We start from the raw sequence: 17688 nt of genomic DNA on the forward strand, positions 1-17688 counted from the left end.
CCTGATCGACGAGCCGTCGGCCTACCTGGACTCAGAGCAGAGGTTGATGGCCGCCAGGGTCATCAAGAGGTCACCATCATCTTTTATCTTCTATCAACATCACCTTTTATCTTCTATCACCACCACCTTTTATCTTCTATCAACATCACCTTTTATCTTCTATCAACATCACCTTTTATCTTCTATCACCACCACCTTTTATCTTCTATCAACATCACCTTTTATCTTTTATCACCACCACCTTTTATCTTTTATCACCACCACCTTTTATCTTCTATCACCACCACCTTTTATCTTTTATCACCACCACCTTTTCTTCTATCATCTTTTTATCTTTCACCACCACCTTTTATCTTTTATCACCACCACCTTTTATCTTCTATCACCACCACCTTTTATCTTTTATCACCACCACCTTTTATCTTTTATCACCACCACCTTTTATCTTTTATCACCACCACCTTTTATCTTTTATCACCACCACCTTTTATCTTTTATCACCACCACCTTTTTCTTCTATCTTTTATCACCACCACTTCTATCACCACCACCTTTTATCTTTTATCACCACCACCTTTTATCTTCTATCACCACCACCTTTTATCTTCTATCACCACCACCTTTTATCTTCTATCACCACCACCTTTTATCTTCTATCACCACCACCTTTTATCTTCTATCACCACCACCTTTTATCTTCTATCACCACCACCTTTTATCTTCTATCACCATCACCTTTTATCTTCTATCACCATCACCTTTTATCTTCTCACCATCATCAACATCACCTTTTATCTTCTATCACCACCACCTTTTATCTTCTATCACCATCACCTTTTATCTTCTATCACCATCACCTTTTATCTTCTATCACCATCACCTTTTATCTTCTATCACCATCACCTTTTATCTTCTATCACCACCACCTTTTATCTTCTATCACCATCACCTTTTATCTTCTATCACCATCACCTTTTATCTTCTATCACCACCACCTTTTATCTTCTATCACCACCGCCACCTTTTATCTTCTATCCCCTCACCTTTTATCTTCTATCACCACCGCCACCTTTTATCTTCTATCACCTCACCTTTTATCTTTTATCACCACCACCTTTTATCTTTTATCACCACCACCTTTTATCTTCTATCACCACCACCTTTTATCTTCTATCACCATCACCTTTTATCTTCTATCACCATCTTCTATCACCACCACCTTTTATCTTCTATCACCATCACCTTTTATCTTCTATCACCATCACCTTTTATCTTCTATCACCACCGCCACCTTTTATCTTCTATCACCACCACCTTTTATCTTCTATCACCACCACCTTTTATCTTCTATCACCATCACCTTTTATCTTCTATCACCACACCTTTTATCTTCTATCACCATCACCTTTTATCTTCTATCACCATCACCTTTTATCTTCTATCACCACCACCTTTTATCTTTTATCACCACCACCTTTTATCTTTTATCACCACCACCTTTTATCTTCTATCAACATCACCTTTTATCTTCTATCACCACCGCCACCTTTTATCTTCTATCACCTCACCTTTTATCTTCTATCACCATTTTATCTTCTATCACCTCACCTTTTATCTTCTATCACCTCACCTTTTATCTTCTATCACCTCACCTTTTATCTTCTATCACCGCCACCTTTTATCTTCTATCACCTCACCTTTTATCTTCTATCACCATCACCTTTTATCTTCTATCACCATCACCTTTTATCTTCTATCACCTCACCTTTTATCTTCTATCACCACCACCTTTTATCTTCTATCACCTCCCCTTTATCTTCTATCACCACCACCTTTATTTTCTATCTGTACCATGACAGGGGGAAGTTCTGTCCCTCTCTTCCTCCTTCCTTCCATCTCTTCCTCCTTCCTATACATTTCCATCTCTTCCTCCTTCATTTTTCCCTTTATTTATCCTCCTCCATAGTATTCTCCCTTCCTCCACTTTCATATATTTTCCTCCCTTCCTGCCTCATATTTCCCTTCTGTCATCATGTTTCCTTCATATTTTCCTCTCTTCCACCCTCACCGTTCTTCATATTTCACTTTTCCACCAACTCCACACACCCTACTTCACATCTCCTACTTTTCCGCTCACTTGTTCGTCTGTGTGACTCTGGTGTGTGTGTGCAGGTACATCCTCCACGCCAAGAAGACGGCGTTTGTAGTGGAGCACGACTTCATCATGGCGACCTACCTGGCCGACAGAGTCATCGTGTTTGATGGCATTCCCTCCAAGTCGACCGTAGCTAACACGTAAGAAAACGCTCACATTAAATTCATAACTCCCTGCAGTATTTTAATGATGAATGAATCTGACTCTGAATCTCTGTGTGTGTGTGTGTGTGTGTGTGTGTGTGTGTGTGTGTATCCGTCAGGCCTCAGGGTCTGTTAGCGGGGATGAACCGGTTTCTGGCGCTGTTGGAAATCACTTTCAGAAGAGACCCGAACAACTTCAGACCACGCATCAACAAGCACAATTCCATCAAGGTACAAACACAGATAGATATATATTTATATAATACAGCTGCCTCACTGCTGACAAAAAGGCGCTGGACAGAGTCAGGAAATCAGCACAAAACAGAATTCACACACCGCTCCCCTCACTCACTTATATCGTGAGTGAGGGGAGCGTATATCGCACCAGATGCCTGCTGCGGGCAAAAAACCTAATTAAGGACTCTTCCCACCCAGGTCACAACCTCTTCACTCTGCTCCCATCTGGAAGGCATTACAAATCTTTCCAGGGTCGCACTTCCAGGCTTATGAATAGTTTTTATCAAAGTGCCATAAAACACCTGAACTCATATGACCCATATGGACAGCATTTTATGGTCTGTGTCTTCTTTTAGCAACTTATCAATTCTTGGTCGATTAGTCGACTAATCGGTCGTTTTGGTCTTAGTCAACTTAGATTTCTTTAGTCCATTAGTCATGTTTTATTTCCTTATGTGTTTTATTTACTTATTTCCAAAAAACGTACGAGCACATCTCTGGTAAACACAAGAATTAAGGGTTGACATTTTACCTAATAGATATCACCGTGAAACCTACTTTGATTACTTTCATTAAGGCAGTTATTTGTTGTATTACACGTTTTCTTAAATGTTGCGTTTAAATATGCAAAGGAGGCATCGTCTTATTCAACATATGCATCCTTTTGCATGACTCTTTGCGGAGAGACTCAGATTTACAGATCTGTCGATTAAATCAACTAATCGATCGGTCGATACAATTGAATGAGCGTTAGTCGACTAAGAATTTCTTCAATCGAACACAGCCCTACAATTCTTATAATTTATTTATTACTAATAAATACTGATAAATAAGAGATTTATTGTGAACTCTGCTCTGAGATTACAAAATGTAAAATGATTTGGCAACTATTTCGACGGGCAGTGTATGAATTAACACGTTGATCAACTGACAATGACACGAATTACAACAACAATGATAAGCTGAGTATAAAAAGAGAAGAAAAAGCCTAAGTTTTTTTTTTTTTTACTTTTAACAGCAACAGCTATAATATTAAAATAGTAAAGAGTAGATGTTGTATTGTATGACTTGCCTGAAGGACACAGATATTAACTTCAGGCTTCTGTACGTTCAAACAGGACTGTGATTGTTGCTGTCAACGGCTCAGCTAGCGTTAAACTGCCCCCCCCGTCATCCAAAAATTATAATAAACACTGCTATTCTCAACGGCCTCAATCGTTTGTGCTGATTTGTGGCTACTATTTGCGCTGCAAAGGCTTTAGGACGGGCACGCTTAACGCGGTTTAATGTACCTAAACGGCGATCAATGATCACCAAATTGCTCATGGCCGTATCTTGTCATGAACACTTAAGCCTTTCAAAAGAACTAAACAGAGATCCAACAGTTATAGAAGTTATCTCACGTTAACGTTTTCTTCTTCATTGGCGCCTACGGTGAGGAAAAAGCTTAACGTGGTTTAATGTACCTAAGCAATGATCAAAGATCACCAAATTTCTCTCTCATATTGCTCCTCATAACCACTGTAAACTGTCAAAAAATCTAACCCTAGGTCCAATTATTATGGAAGTTATCTGACATTAAGCGTTTCTGCTTCACATTTTCAGCAGAGCGGCTGTGGGTTGACTCCCAACGGTTCTCATGGGCTTTATAAGTCCTAACATAAAAAAAAACAAAAAAAAACAGCTTAACGTGGTTTAGTGTACCTATACAACGATCAATCATTACCAAATTTTTGTAATCATTTTTGGATGAAAAAAAAACCCCGCTTCATGCAGGTTCAGTGTACTACTAGTGTGTATTAAAATGTCTTAACTTTGGCCTCTCTGTCTCTCCCAGGACACCGAGCAGAAGAAGAGTGGAAACTACTTCTTCCTGGACGACTAAAACGACTTCCCACGCGACCAACCGTGACTTTCTTTGACGCTTTCAGGGGGCTGCGTTCCAACACGCAGCCCACCGTGACATCTACCGACGCATACAACCAAGCTGCGTTCACAACAAACAGCAGATATGTTTAAATAAACTATCATAAAGAGAAATTTAAAAGATTTAAAAAAAAACATCAGCCTTTTAATGTCCCAGGCTGCTCAGCCAGCAGTGTTAAACGTTTAAAACGAACACAGCGCATCGCATTCTCGGTCAGTTACCATGAACGTACGGAGCTGCGTTCACAAGCCAGCGGCAATTGTGGAACATTAAAGAGCGTATTTTAACTCATGCATTTACATTTACAACAAATGGTAATAAAGTGACGCTACCTGATCCCAGACCTGTTTCTGTCTTCATTTATTATGTCTGATAGTATCTGTACTCGTACTGCTAATCCTATTATGTCTGATAGTAGCTGTACTCGTACTACTAAGTCTATTCAGTCCTTCCAGAAAAATGTAGCGTTTTTTTGTGATTGTTGCGGGCAAAACTCCTTGCTTATGCGGCACTTTTTCTTAAAAAATGTGATGGAATATGCGGGATATTTATGCAATGAAATTGTGGGAACTTGAAAAAATTGCGGTTTGATGAATAAGAGAAAAAATTTGATTTCCCCGTCACTTCATAACGTTCCCAAATCAACAGGGGGAAATGGCTGGTCTTGTGTGAAGTAAGCACATTTTTCAACTTTCTGCTAAGATATATTATGTGACTTTTTTGCAACCAAATTGTGGGGATTATGAAATCATGCAAGCCCCGCATATTTTGCATGGAAATAAACAATTTATGCGGCAAAAAGTGCGCCGTATTTGAAAAAATACATTATGCGTTGAATTATGCGATCGCATAATCACGTTTTTCTGGAGGGACTGACTATTAGGGTCTAATAGTATCTGTACTTGTAAGACTAATCCTATTATGTCTAATAGTATCTGTACTCGTACTCATAGTACAGGAGAAGCTCGCAGGCAGTTTGGACTTACATTAGCTGTTTAGGTTTAATTACTAATGTTAACTAGCATGTTAGTGATCAATAATTAGCCTGTGTCTATGTTATCTCCTAACATATACCTACACTCTCCGTATCTGTAAGATTGGGAATGATTGAGATTTCTCTTGTCACAGCTACCAGAAGACTTACAACTTTCAGACACGTTGCTCACGTTACATTTACGTTGTCTCTGTCAGTTGGAGGCTGCTCAGTAACGCTCAGCCAGCACCGGGAAAGAGACTTCTGATATCCTTCACTGGTCTCCGTCCAGAGACACGGCGTCTGTTGGTCCATTATATATACTGTCTATGGTGTCTCCTCCATGAAGGGCGTCTCTATGCTCTTGTTTGTACCCGAGGAGCGAGCATCGAGGAGCAGCCTTCCCGGTGGCCGTGCAGCTGAAGGAGTTACTGACTCCACCCAAACAGCTGACGTATTCACGTGACGCTTCAGAGGAAAGGACGTCTCGTCTCTCTAAAACACATTAAATCATTGCCTCTTGCCTCATTTTTTTCAACATGCTATTACCGGTACTATGACTTTTTTTTTTATACTTTATTTCGACATCCTATACTATGACTTTATTTCGAAATACTATACTACGACTTTATTTACACACAACTTTATTTTGATATACTATGACTTTATTTTCACATACTATGACTTTATTTACACATACTACACTATGAATATTTCGACATACTATACTATGACTTCATTTCAACATACTATACTATTACTTCATTTCGACATACTATACTATGACTTTATTTCGACATACTATACTATGACTTTATTTACACATAATATACTATTACTTCATTTCGACATACTATACTATGACTTTATTTACACATACTATACTATGACTTTATTTACACACAACTTTATTTTGATATACTATACTATGACTATTTCAACATACTATACTATAACTTTTTCGACATACTATACTATGACTTTATTTACACATACTATAGTAGGACTTTATTTACACATACTATACTATTAATTTATGTCGACATACTATACTATGACTTTATTTCGACATACTATACTATTACTTTATTTAGAGACATACTATAATATGACTTTGTTTACACATATTATACTATGCTTTATTCGACATACTATAATATTACTTTATTTACACATACTATACTACGACTTCGTTCATACATGCTGCTATACCATGAGTTCATTTACACATACTATACTATGGCTTTATTTACACATACTACGACTTCATTTCGACATACTATACTATGACTTTATTTCGACATACTATACTATTACTTTATTTACACATACTATACTATGACTTTATTTACACATACTATACTATGACTTTATTTACACATACTATACTATGACTTTATTTACACATACTATGACTTTATTTTTGACATGCTATACCATGAGTTCATTTACACATACTATGGCTTTATTTACACATACTATGACTTCATTTACACATACTATACTATTACTTCATTTTGACATACTATACTCGGACTACTTTTTTCGACATACTATACTATGACTTTATTTCAACATACTATGACTTTATTTCGAATTAATATATGATTTTTTTTTGACATACTATACTATGACTTCATTTACACATACTATGACTTTATTTAGACATACTATACTATGACTTTATTTCGACATGCTATACCATGAGTTCATTTACACATACTATGGCTTTATTTACACATACTATGACTTCATTTACACATACTATACTGTGACTTTATTTACACATACTATGACTTCATTTACACATACTATACTATGACTTTATTTACACATACTATGCTATGACTTTATTTACAGGCAACTTTATTTTGATATACTATACTATGACTATTTCAACATACTATACTATAACTTTTTCGACATACTATACTATGACTTTATTTACACATACTATACTATGACTTCATTTCGATATGCTATACGATGACTTTATTTACACATACTATACTACGACTTCATTTCGACATACTATACTATTACTTCATTTCGACATACTATACTCTGACTACTTTTTTCGACATACTATACTCTGACTACTTTTTTCGACATACTATACTATGACTTTATTTCGAATTAATATATGATGTTTTTTTTGACATACTATACTATGACTTTATTTACACATACTATACTATGACTTTATTTCAGACATACTATAATATGACTTTATTTACACATATTATACTATGCTTTATTTCGACATACTATAATATTACTTTATTTACACATACTATACTACGACTTCATTTACACATACTAAGACTTAATTTACACATACTATGACTTTATTTACACATAATATACTATGACTTTATTTACACATACTATACTACGACTTCATTTCGACATACTATACTATGACTTTATTTCGACATACTATACTATGACTTTATTTACACATACTATACTATGACTTTATTTACACACAACTTTATTTTGATATACTATACTATGACTATTTCAACATACTATACTATAACTTTTTCGACATACTATACTATGACTTTATTTACACATACTATACTATGACTATTTACACATACTATACTATGACTTCATTTCGATATGCTATACTATGACTTTATTTACACATACTATACTACGACTTCATTTCGACATATTATACTATTACTTCATTTCGACATACTATACTATGACTTTATTTACACATACTATACTATTACTATTTCGACATACTATACTATGACTTCATTTCGACATACTATACTATTACTTCATTTTGACATACTATACTATGGCTTTATTTCGACATAATATACTGTGACTTTATTTCTCTTTTTTCAACATACTATACTCTGACTTTACTTTTTTCGACATGCTATACTAGGACTTTATTTCGACATACTATACTATGACTTTATTTCGACATACTATAATATGACTTTATTTACACATATTATACTATGCTTTATTTCGACATACTATAATATTACTTTATTTACACATACTATACTCGACTTCGTATGGACATGCTATACCATGAGTTCATTTACACATACTATACTATGGCTTTATTTACACATACTAAGACTTCATTTACACATACTATACTATGACTTTATTTACACATAATATACTACGACTTCATTTCGACATACTATACTATGACTTTATTTCGACATACTATACTATTACTTTATTTACACATACTATACTATGACTTTATTTACACATACTATACTATGACTTTATATACACATACTATACTATGACTTTATTTACACATACTATACTATGACTTTATTTCGACATGCTATACCATGAGTTCATTTACACATACTATGACTTTATTTACACATACTATGACTTCATTTACACATACTATACTATGACTTTATTTCGACATACTATACTCGGACTACTTTTTTCGACATACTATACTATGACTTTATTTCAACATACTATGACTTTATTTCGACATACTATACTATGACTTTATTTCGAATTAATATATGATTTTTTTTTGACATACTATACTATGACTTTATTTACACATACTATACTATGACTTTATTTACACATACTATACTATGACTTTATTTACACACAACTTTATTTTGATATACTATACTATGACTATTTCAACATACTATACTATAACTTTTTCGACATACTATACTATGACTTTATTTACACATACTATAGTAGGACTTTATTTACACATACTATACTATTAATTTATGTCGACATACTATACTATGACTTTATTTCGACATACTATACTATTACTTTATTTCGACATACTATAATATGACTTTATTTACACATATTATACTATGCTTTATTTCGACATACTATAATATTACTTTATTTACACATACTATACTACGACTTCATGTCGACATGCTATACCATGAGTTCATTTACACATACTATACTATGGCTTTATTTACACATACTACGACTTCATTTCGACATACTATACTATGACTTTATTTCGACATACTATACTATTACTTTATTTACACATACTATACTATGACTTTATTTACACATACTATACTATGACTTTATTTACACATACTATACTATGACTTTATTTACACATACTATGACTTTATTTCGACATGCTATACCATGAGTTCATTTACACATACTATGGCTTTATTTACACATACTATGACTTCATTTACACATACTATACTATTACTTCATTTTGACATACTATACTCGGACTACTTTTTTCGACATACTATACTATGACTTTATTTCAACATACTATGACTTTATTTCGAATTAATATATGATTTTTTTTTGACATACTATACTATGACTTCATTTACACATACTATGACTTTATTTAGACATACTATACTATGACTTTATTTCGACATGCTATACCATGAGTTCATTTACACATACTATGGCTTTATTTACACATACTATGACTTCATTTACACATACTATACTGTGACTTTATTTACACATACTATGACTTCATTTACACATACTATACTATGACTTTATTTACACATACTATGCTATGACTTTATTTACAGGCAACTTTATTTTGATATACTATACTATGACTATTTCAACATACTATACTATAACTTTTTCGACATACTATACTATGACTTTATTTACACATACTATACTATGACTTCATTTCGATATGCTATACGATGACTTTATTTACACATACTATACTACGACTTCATTTCGACATACTATACTATTACTTCATTTTGACATACTATACTCTGACTACTTTTTACGACATACTATACTCTGACTACTTTTTTCGACATACTATACTATGACTTTTTTGATTAATATATGATGTTTTTTTGACATACTATACTATGACTTTACACATACTATACTATGACTTTTTTTCGACATACTATAATATGACTTTTTTACACATATTATACTATGCTTTATTTAGACATACTATAATGTTACTTTATTTACACATACTATACTATGACTTCATTTACACATACTAAGACTTAATTTACATACTATGACTTTATTTACACATAATATACTATGACTTTATTTACACATACTATTTCGACTTCATTTTAAGACATACTATACTATGACTTTTTTTAGACATACTATACTATGACTTTTTTACACATACTATACTATGACTTTATTTACACAACTTTATTTTGATATACTATACTATGACTATTTCAACATACTATACTATAACTTTTTAGACATACTATACTATGACTTTGTTTACACATACTATACTATGACTATTTACACATACTATACTATGACTTCATTTTTTATGCTATACTATGACTTTATTTACACATACTATACTCGACTTCATTTTAGACATATTATACTATTACTTCATTTTGACATACTATACTATGACTTTATTTACACATACTATACTATTACTATTTAGGCATACTATACTATGACTTCATTTTGGTGATACTATACTATTACTTCATTTTGACATACTATACTATGGCTTTATTTTCGACATAATATACTGTGACTTTATTTCTCTTTTTCAACATACTATACTCTGACTTTGACTTTTTTACATGCTATACTAGGACTTTATTTGACATACTATACTATGACTTTATTTGGACATACTATAATATGACTTTATTTACACATATTATACTATGCTTTATTCGACATACTATAATATTACTTTTACACATACTATACTACGACTTCATGTTACATGCTATACCATGAGTTCATTTACACATACTATACTATGGCTTTGTTACACATACTAAGACTTCATTTTACACATACTATACTATGACTTTGTTACACATAATATACTTTTCATTTAGACATACTATACTATGACTTTATTTTGACATACTATACTATTACTTTATTTACACATACTATACTATGACTTTATTTTTGACATACTATACTATGACTTTATATACACATACTATACTATGACTTTATTTACACATACTATACTATGACTTTATTTAGACATGCTATACCATGGTTCATTTTACACATACTATGGCTTTGTTTACATACTACTATGACTTCATTTACACATACTATACTATGACTTTATTTGGGCATACTATACTATGACTTTATTTACACATACTATACTATGACTTTGTTTACACATGACTTTATTTTTGATACTATACTATGACTATTTCAACATACTATACTATAACTTTTGACATACTATACTATGACTTTATTTACACATACTATACTATGACTTTTTACACATACTATACTATGACTTTGTTTACACATGCTATACTATGACTTTGTTACACATACTATACTACGACTTCATTTATATTATACTATTACTTCATTTAGACATACTATACTATGACTTTATTTACACATACTATACTATTACTATTTACACATACTATACTATGACTTCATTTTAGACATACTATACTATTACTTCATTTTGACATACTATACTATGGCTTTATTTAGACATAATATACTGTGACTTTGTTTCTCTTTTTCAACATACTATACTCTGACTTTACTTTTTTAGACATGCTATACTAGGACTTTATTTTCACATACTATACTATGACTTTTTTTGGACATACTATACTATTACTTTTTTTGGACATACTATAATATGACTTTGTTACACATATTATACTATGCTTTATTTACATACTATAATGTTACTTTTTTACACATACTATACTATGACTTCATTTACATACTATACTAAGACTTTTTTTACACATACTATACTATGACTTTTTTACATAATATACTATGACTTTGTTACACATAATATACTATTGACTTCATTTTAGACATACTATACTATGACTTTTTTACACATACTATACTGGCTTCGACTTCATTTACACATACTATACTGTGACTTTTTTACACATACTATGGCTATATTTTAGACATACTATACTATGACTTTATTTACACATACTATACTATGACTTTTTTATACATAACTTTTTTTTGACATACTATACTATGACTTTTTCAACATATTCTATACTATACTTTTGACTTTTTTTTTCAAATACTATACTATGACTTTATTTACACATACTATACTATGACTATTTATGACATTTTATGACTTTTATTTTACTATGCTATACTATGACTTTGTTACACATACTATACTACTTTTTCATTTTTGGACATACTATACTATGACTTTGTTACACATACTATACTATGACTTTTTTACACATACTATACTATGACTTTATTTACACATACTATACTATGACTTTATTTACATTATTTACACTTTGTTTACATACTATACTATGACTTCATATTTTTTGGCACATACTATACTATGACATCATTTACACATACTATACTATGACTTTATTTACACATACTAAGACTTCATTTACACATACTATACTATGACTTTATTTACACATACTATACTATGACTTCATTTTAACATACTATACTATGACTTTTTTTTTACTATACTATACTTTATGTTACACATACTATTCTATGACTTTTTTACACATACTATACTATGACTTTATTTACACATACTATACTATGACTTTTTTAGACATGCTATACCATGACTTCATTTACATACTATGGCTTTATTTATATTTATACATACTTCATTTACACATACTATACTATGACTTTATTTAGACATACTATACTATGACTTTTATTTACATACTATACTATACTATGACTTTATTTACAAAACTTTTATTTAATATATACTATACTATGACTATTTCAACATACTATACTATTTATTTGGACATACTATACTATGACTTTTTTATTTTTTTCAACATACTATACTATTACTTCATTTTATACTATGACTTTTTATGACTAGACATAATATACTATGACTTTGACTTTTACACATACTATACTATTACTTTTTTAGACATACTATACTATGACTTTATTTACACATATATACGACTTTATTTTTGACATACTATACTATGACTTTTTTTATGACATACTATGTATATTTAGACATACTATACTATGACTTTATTTACATACTATACTATGACTTCATTTACATTTATACTTTGACATTTCTATACTATACTATTTATTTCACATACTATACTATAACTTTTTTTTCATACTATACTATGACTTTTGATTTACACATACTATACTATGACTTTATTTACACATACTATACTATGACTTTTTCATATGCTTACTATGACATTCTTTACTACTATAGTTTGACTTTTTTTACACATACTATACTATTAATTTTTTATGACATACTATACTATGACTTTATTTAAGACTATACTTACTATTACTTTTTTTTTGACATACTATAATGTGACTTTTTAACATACTATATATATTTATTTCGACATACTATAAAATTTATTTACATACTATACTATTACTTCGTTTGACATGCTTTTCATTTCATTTTACACATACTATACTATGACTTTTTTTTATGCTATACTATGACTTTTTTTACATACTATACTATGACTTTTTTTGACTTTTCGACATACTATACTATTATTTAACATACTATACTATGACTTTATTTACACATACTATACTATGACTTTTTTACACATACTTATGACTTTTTTACACATACTATGACTTTATTTTACATGCTATACCATGACTTTTTTTACACATACTATGACTTTTTTACATACTATACTATGACTTTTTTACACATACTATACTATTTTTTGACTATTACTTCATTTTGACATACTATACTATGACTACTTTTTTACACATACTATACTATGACTTTATTTCAACATACTATACTATGACTACTTTTGACATACTTTTATGACTTTTTTCAACATACTATACTATGACTTTTTTTACACATACTATACTATGACTTTATTTCATTAATATATGATTTTTTTTTTTTGACATACTATACTATGACTTCATTTACACATACTAAGACTTTATTTAGACATACTATACTATGACTTTTTTCGACATGCTATACCATGAGTTCATTTACACATACTATGGCTTTACACACATACTATGACTTCATTTTTTTACACATACTATACTGTGACTTTGTTACACATACTATGACTTTTTTTACACATACTATACTATGACTTTTTTTACACATACTATGCTATGACTTTTTTACACACAACTTTTTTTTGATATACTATACTATGACTATTTCAACATACTATACTATATCTTTTTCGCATACTATACTATGACTTTATTTACATACTATACTATGACTTTTTTATGACTTCATTTCGACATACTATACTATGACTTTTTTACACATACTATACTATACTTCATTTACTTTATACTATTACTTCATTTCGACATACTATACTCTGACTTTTTATTTTTTCAGACATACTATACTCTGACTACTTTTTTAAACTATACTATACTATGACTTTTTTTAAATTAATATATGATGTTTTTTTTTGACATACTATACTATGACTTCATTTACACATACTATACTATGACTTTTTTTACACATACTATAATATGACTTTATTTACACATATTATACTATGCTTTATTTATTCACATACTATAATATTGCTTTTTTTACACATACTATACTATGACTTCATTTACACATACTAAGACTTAATTTACACATACTATGACTTTATTTACACATAATATACTATGACTTTATTTACACATACTATACTATTTACTTCATTTTTGTATACTATACTATGACTTTTTTATGACATACTATACTATGACTTTATTTACACATACTATACTATACTATGACTTCATTTAAAAACATGCTATACTATACTTCATTTTTTTGACATACTATACTCTGACTTTTTTTTTTTTTCAACTATACTCTGACTACTTTTTGACTTTTTACTATACTATGACTTTTTTTACGCATACTATACTATGACTTTTTCGACATACTATACTATGACTTTTTTTACACATACTATACTATGACTTTTTTTACACATACTATACTATGACTTTATTTACATACTTATACTATGACTTATTTTGACATACTATACTATGACTTTATTTACACATACTATACTATGACTTTTTTACACATACTATACTACTTACTTTACTTTTACTATGACTTTATTTACACATAATATACTATGACTTTTTTACATACTATACTATGACTTTTTTTACACATACTATACTATGACTTTTTTACACATACTATACTATGACTTTATTTTCACATACTATACTATGACTTTATTTACACATACTATACTATGACTTTGACTATTTCGGTTATACTATACTATATACTTTTTACTAAATACTATACTATGACTTTATTTACACTATACTTTACTTGACTATTTACACATACTATACTATGACTTCATTTCGACATGCTATACTATGACTTTATTTTTCGACATACTATACTATGACTTCATTTCGACATACTTATACTATTTCTTCATTTCAACATACTATTACTTTTTTTTGACATACTATACTATTACTTTTTTCATTCACATACTATACTATGACTTCATTTTGCATACTATACTATACTATTTACTTCATTTTTTTGACATACTATACTATACTATGACTTTGTTTTCTTTACACATACTATACTATGACTTTATTTCTCTTTTTTCAACATACTTTACTCTGACTTTATGACTTTTTTTAACATGCTATACTAGGACTTTGTTTTAACATAGTATACTATGACTTTATTTCGACATACTATAATATGACTTTTTTTACACATACTATACTATGCTTTATTCGACATACTATAATATTACTTTTTTTACACATACTATACTATGACTTCGTTTTTGCTATACTATGAGTTCATTTACACACATACTATACTATGAAACTGTTTACATACTATAAGACTTCATTTTTACACATACTATACTTTTTAATTTTACTATACATTATATACTACTGTACTATGACTTTTATTTGGACATACTATACTATGACTTTATTTTTCGATAATATACTATACTATTGCTTTATTTACACATACTATACTATGACTTTTATTACACATACTATACTATGCTTTTTTTACACATACTATACTATGACTTTGTTTTACACATACTATACTATGACTTTGTTTGGACATTTTCTATACCATGACTGTTCATTTACACATACTATGAGCTGTTACTTATGCTTGACTTCATTTTACACATACTATACTATGACTTTGTTTACATACTATACTATGACTTTATTTACATACTATACTATGACTTTTTTTTACACATACTTTTTTTGATATACTATACTATGACTTTTTTCAACATACTATACTATAACTTTTTGACATACTATACTATGACTTTGTTTACATACTATACTATGACTATTTTTACACATACTATACTATGACTTTTTTTCGACATGCTATACTATGACTTTATTTACACATACTATACTATGACTTTATTTACACATATTATACTATTACTTCATTTCGACATACTATACTATGACTTTATTTACACATACTATACTATTACTTTTTTAAACATACTATACTATGACTTCATTTTTACATACTATACTATTTTCATTTTGACATACTATACTATGATTTATTTACATAATATGCTGTGACTTTATTTACACATCTTTTTTCAACATACTATACTATGACTTTACTTTTTTTTTCGACATGCTATACTATGACTTTTTTTGACATACTATACTATGACTTTTTTTACACATACTATACTATTACTTTATTTAGGCTATACTATAATATTCTATTAATTTATTTACACATACTATACTATGCTTTTTTCACATACTATAATATTACTTTGTTTTACACATACTATACTATGACTTTTTTTACATACTAAGACTTAATTTACACATACTATACTATGACTTTATTTACACATAATATACTATGACTTTTTTACATACTATACTATTATCATCACTTCATTTCGACATACTATACTATGACTTTATTTACACATACTATACTATGACTTCATTTTCGACATACTATACTATGACTTTATTTACACATACTATTTTGACATACTATACTATGACTTTATTTACACATACTATACTATGACTTTTTTTTACACAACTTTATTTTGATATACTATACTATGACTATTTCAACATACTATACTATAACTTTTTCGACATACTATACTATGACTTTATTTAC

The 17688-nt window shown here is 29.7% G+C and overlaps 1 protein-coding gene across 1 annotated transcript in view; it reads left to right on the top strand.

Annotated features, from left to right (window-relative positions):
* Positions 1-4803, top strand: part of abce1 (ATP-binding cassette, sub-family E (OABP), member 1) — a 30867-nt gene extending 26064 nt beyond the window's left edge. Inside the window, exons 16-19 of the mRNA XM_028563967.1 lie at positions 1-69; positions 2173-2295; positions 2418-2529; positions 4373-4803. The exon at positions 1-69 is cut by the window's left edge and continues 74 nt beyond it. Of these exons, the coding sequence (XP_028419768.1) occupies positions 1-69; positions 2173-2295; positions 2418-2529; positions 4373-4420 (352 nt within the window). The 3' untranslated portion in view covers positions 4421-4803. The remainder of the gene's footprint in view (positions 70-2172; positions 2296-2417; positions 2530-4372) is intronic.
* The last annotated feature ends 12885 nt before the right edge of the window (positions 4804-17688 follow it).

The sequence above is a fragment of the Perca flavescens genome, chromosome 19, assembly GCF_004354835.1.
Source record: "Perca flavescens isolate YP-PL-M2 chromosome 19, PFLA_1.0, whole genome shotgun sequence".
NCBI lineage: Eukaryota > Metazoa > Chordata > Actinopteri > Perciformes > Percidae > Perca > Perca flavescens.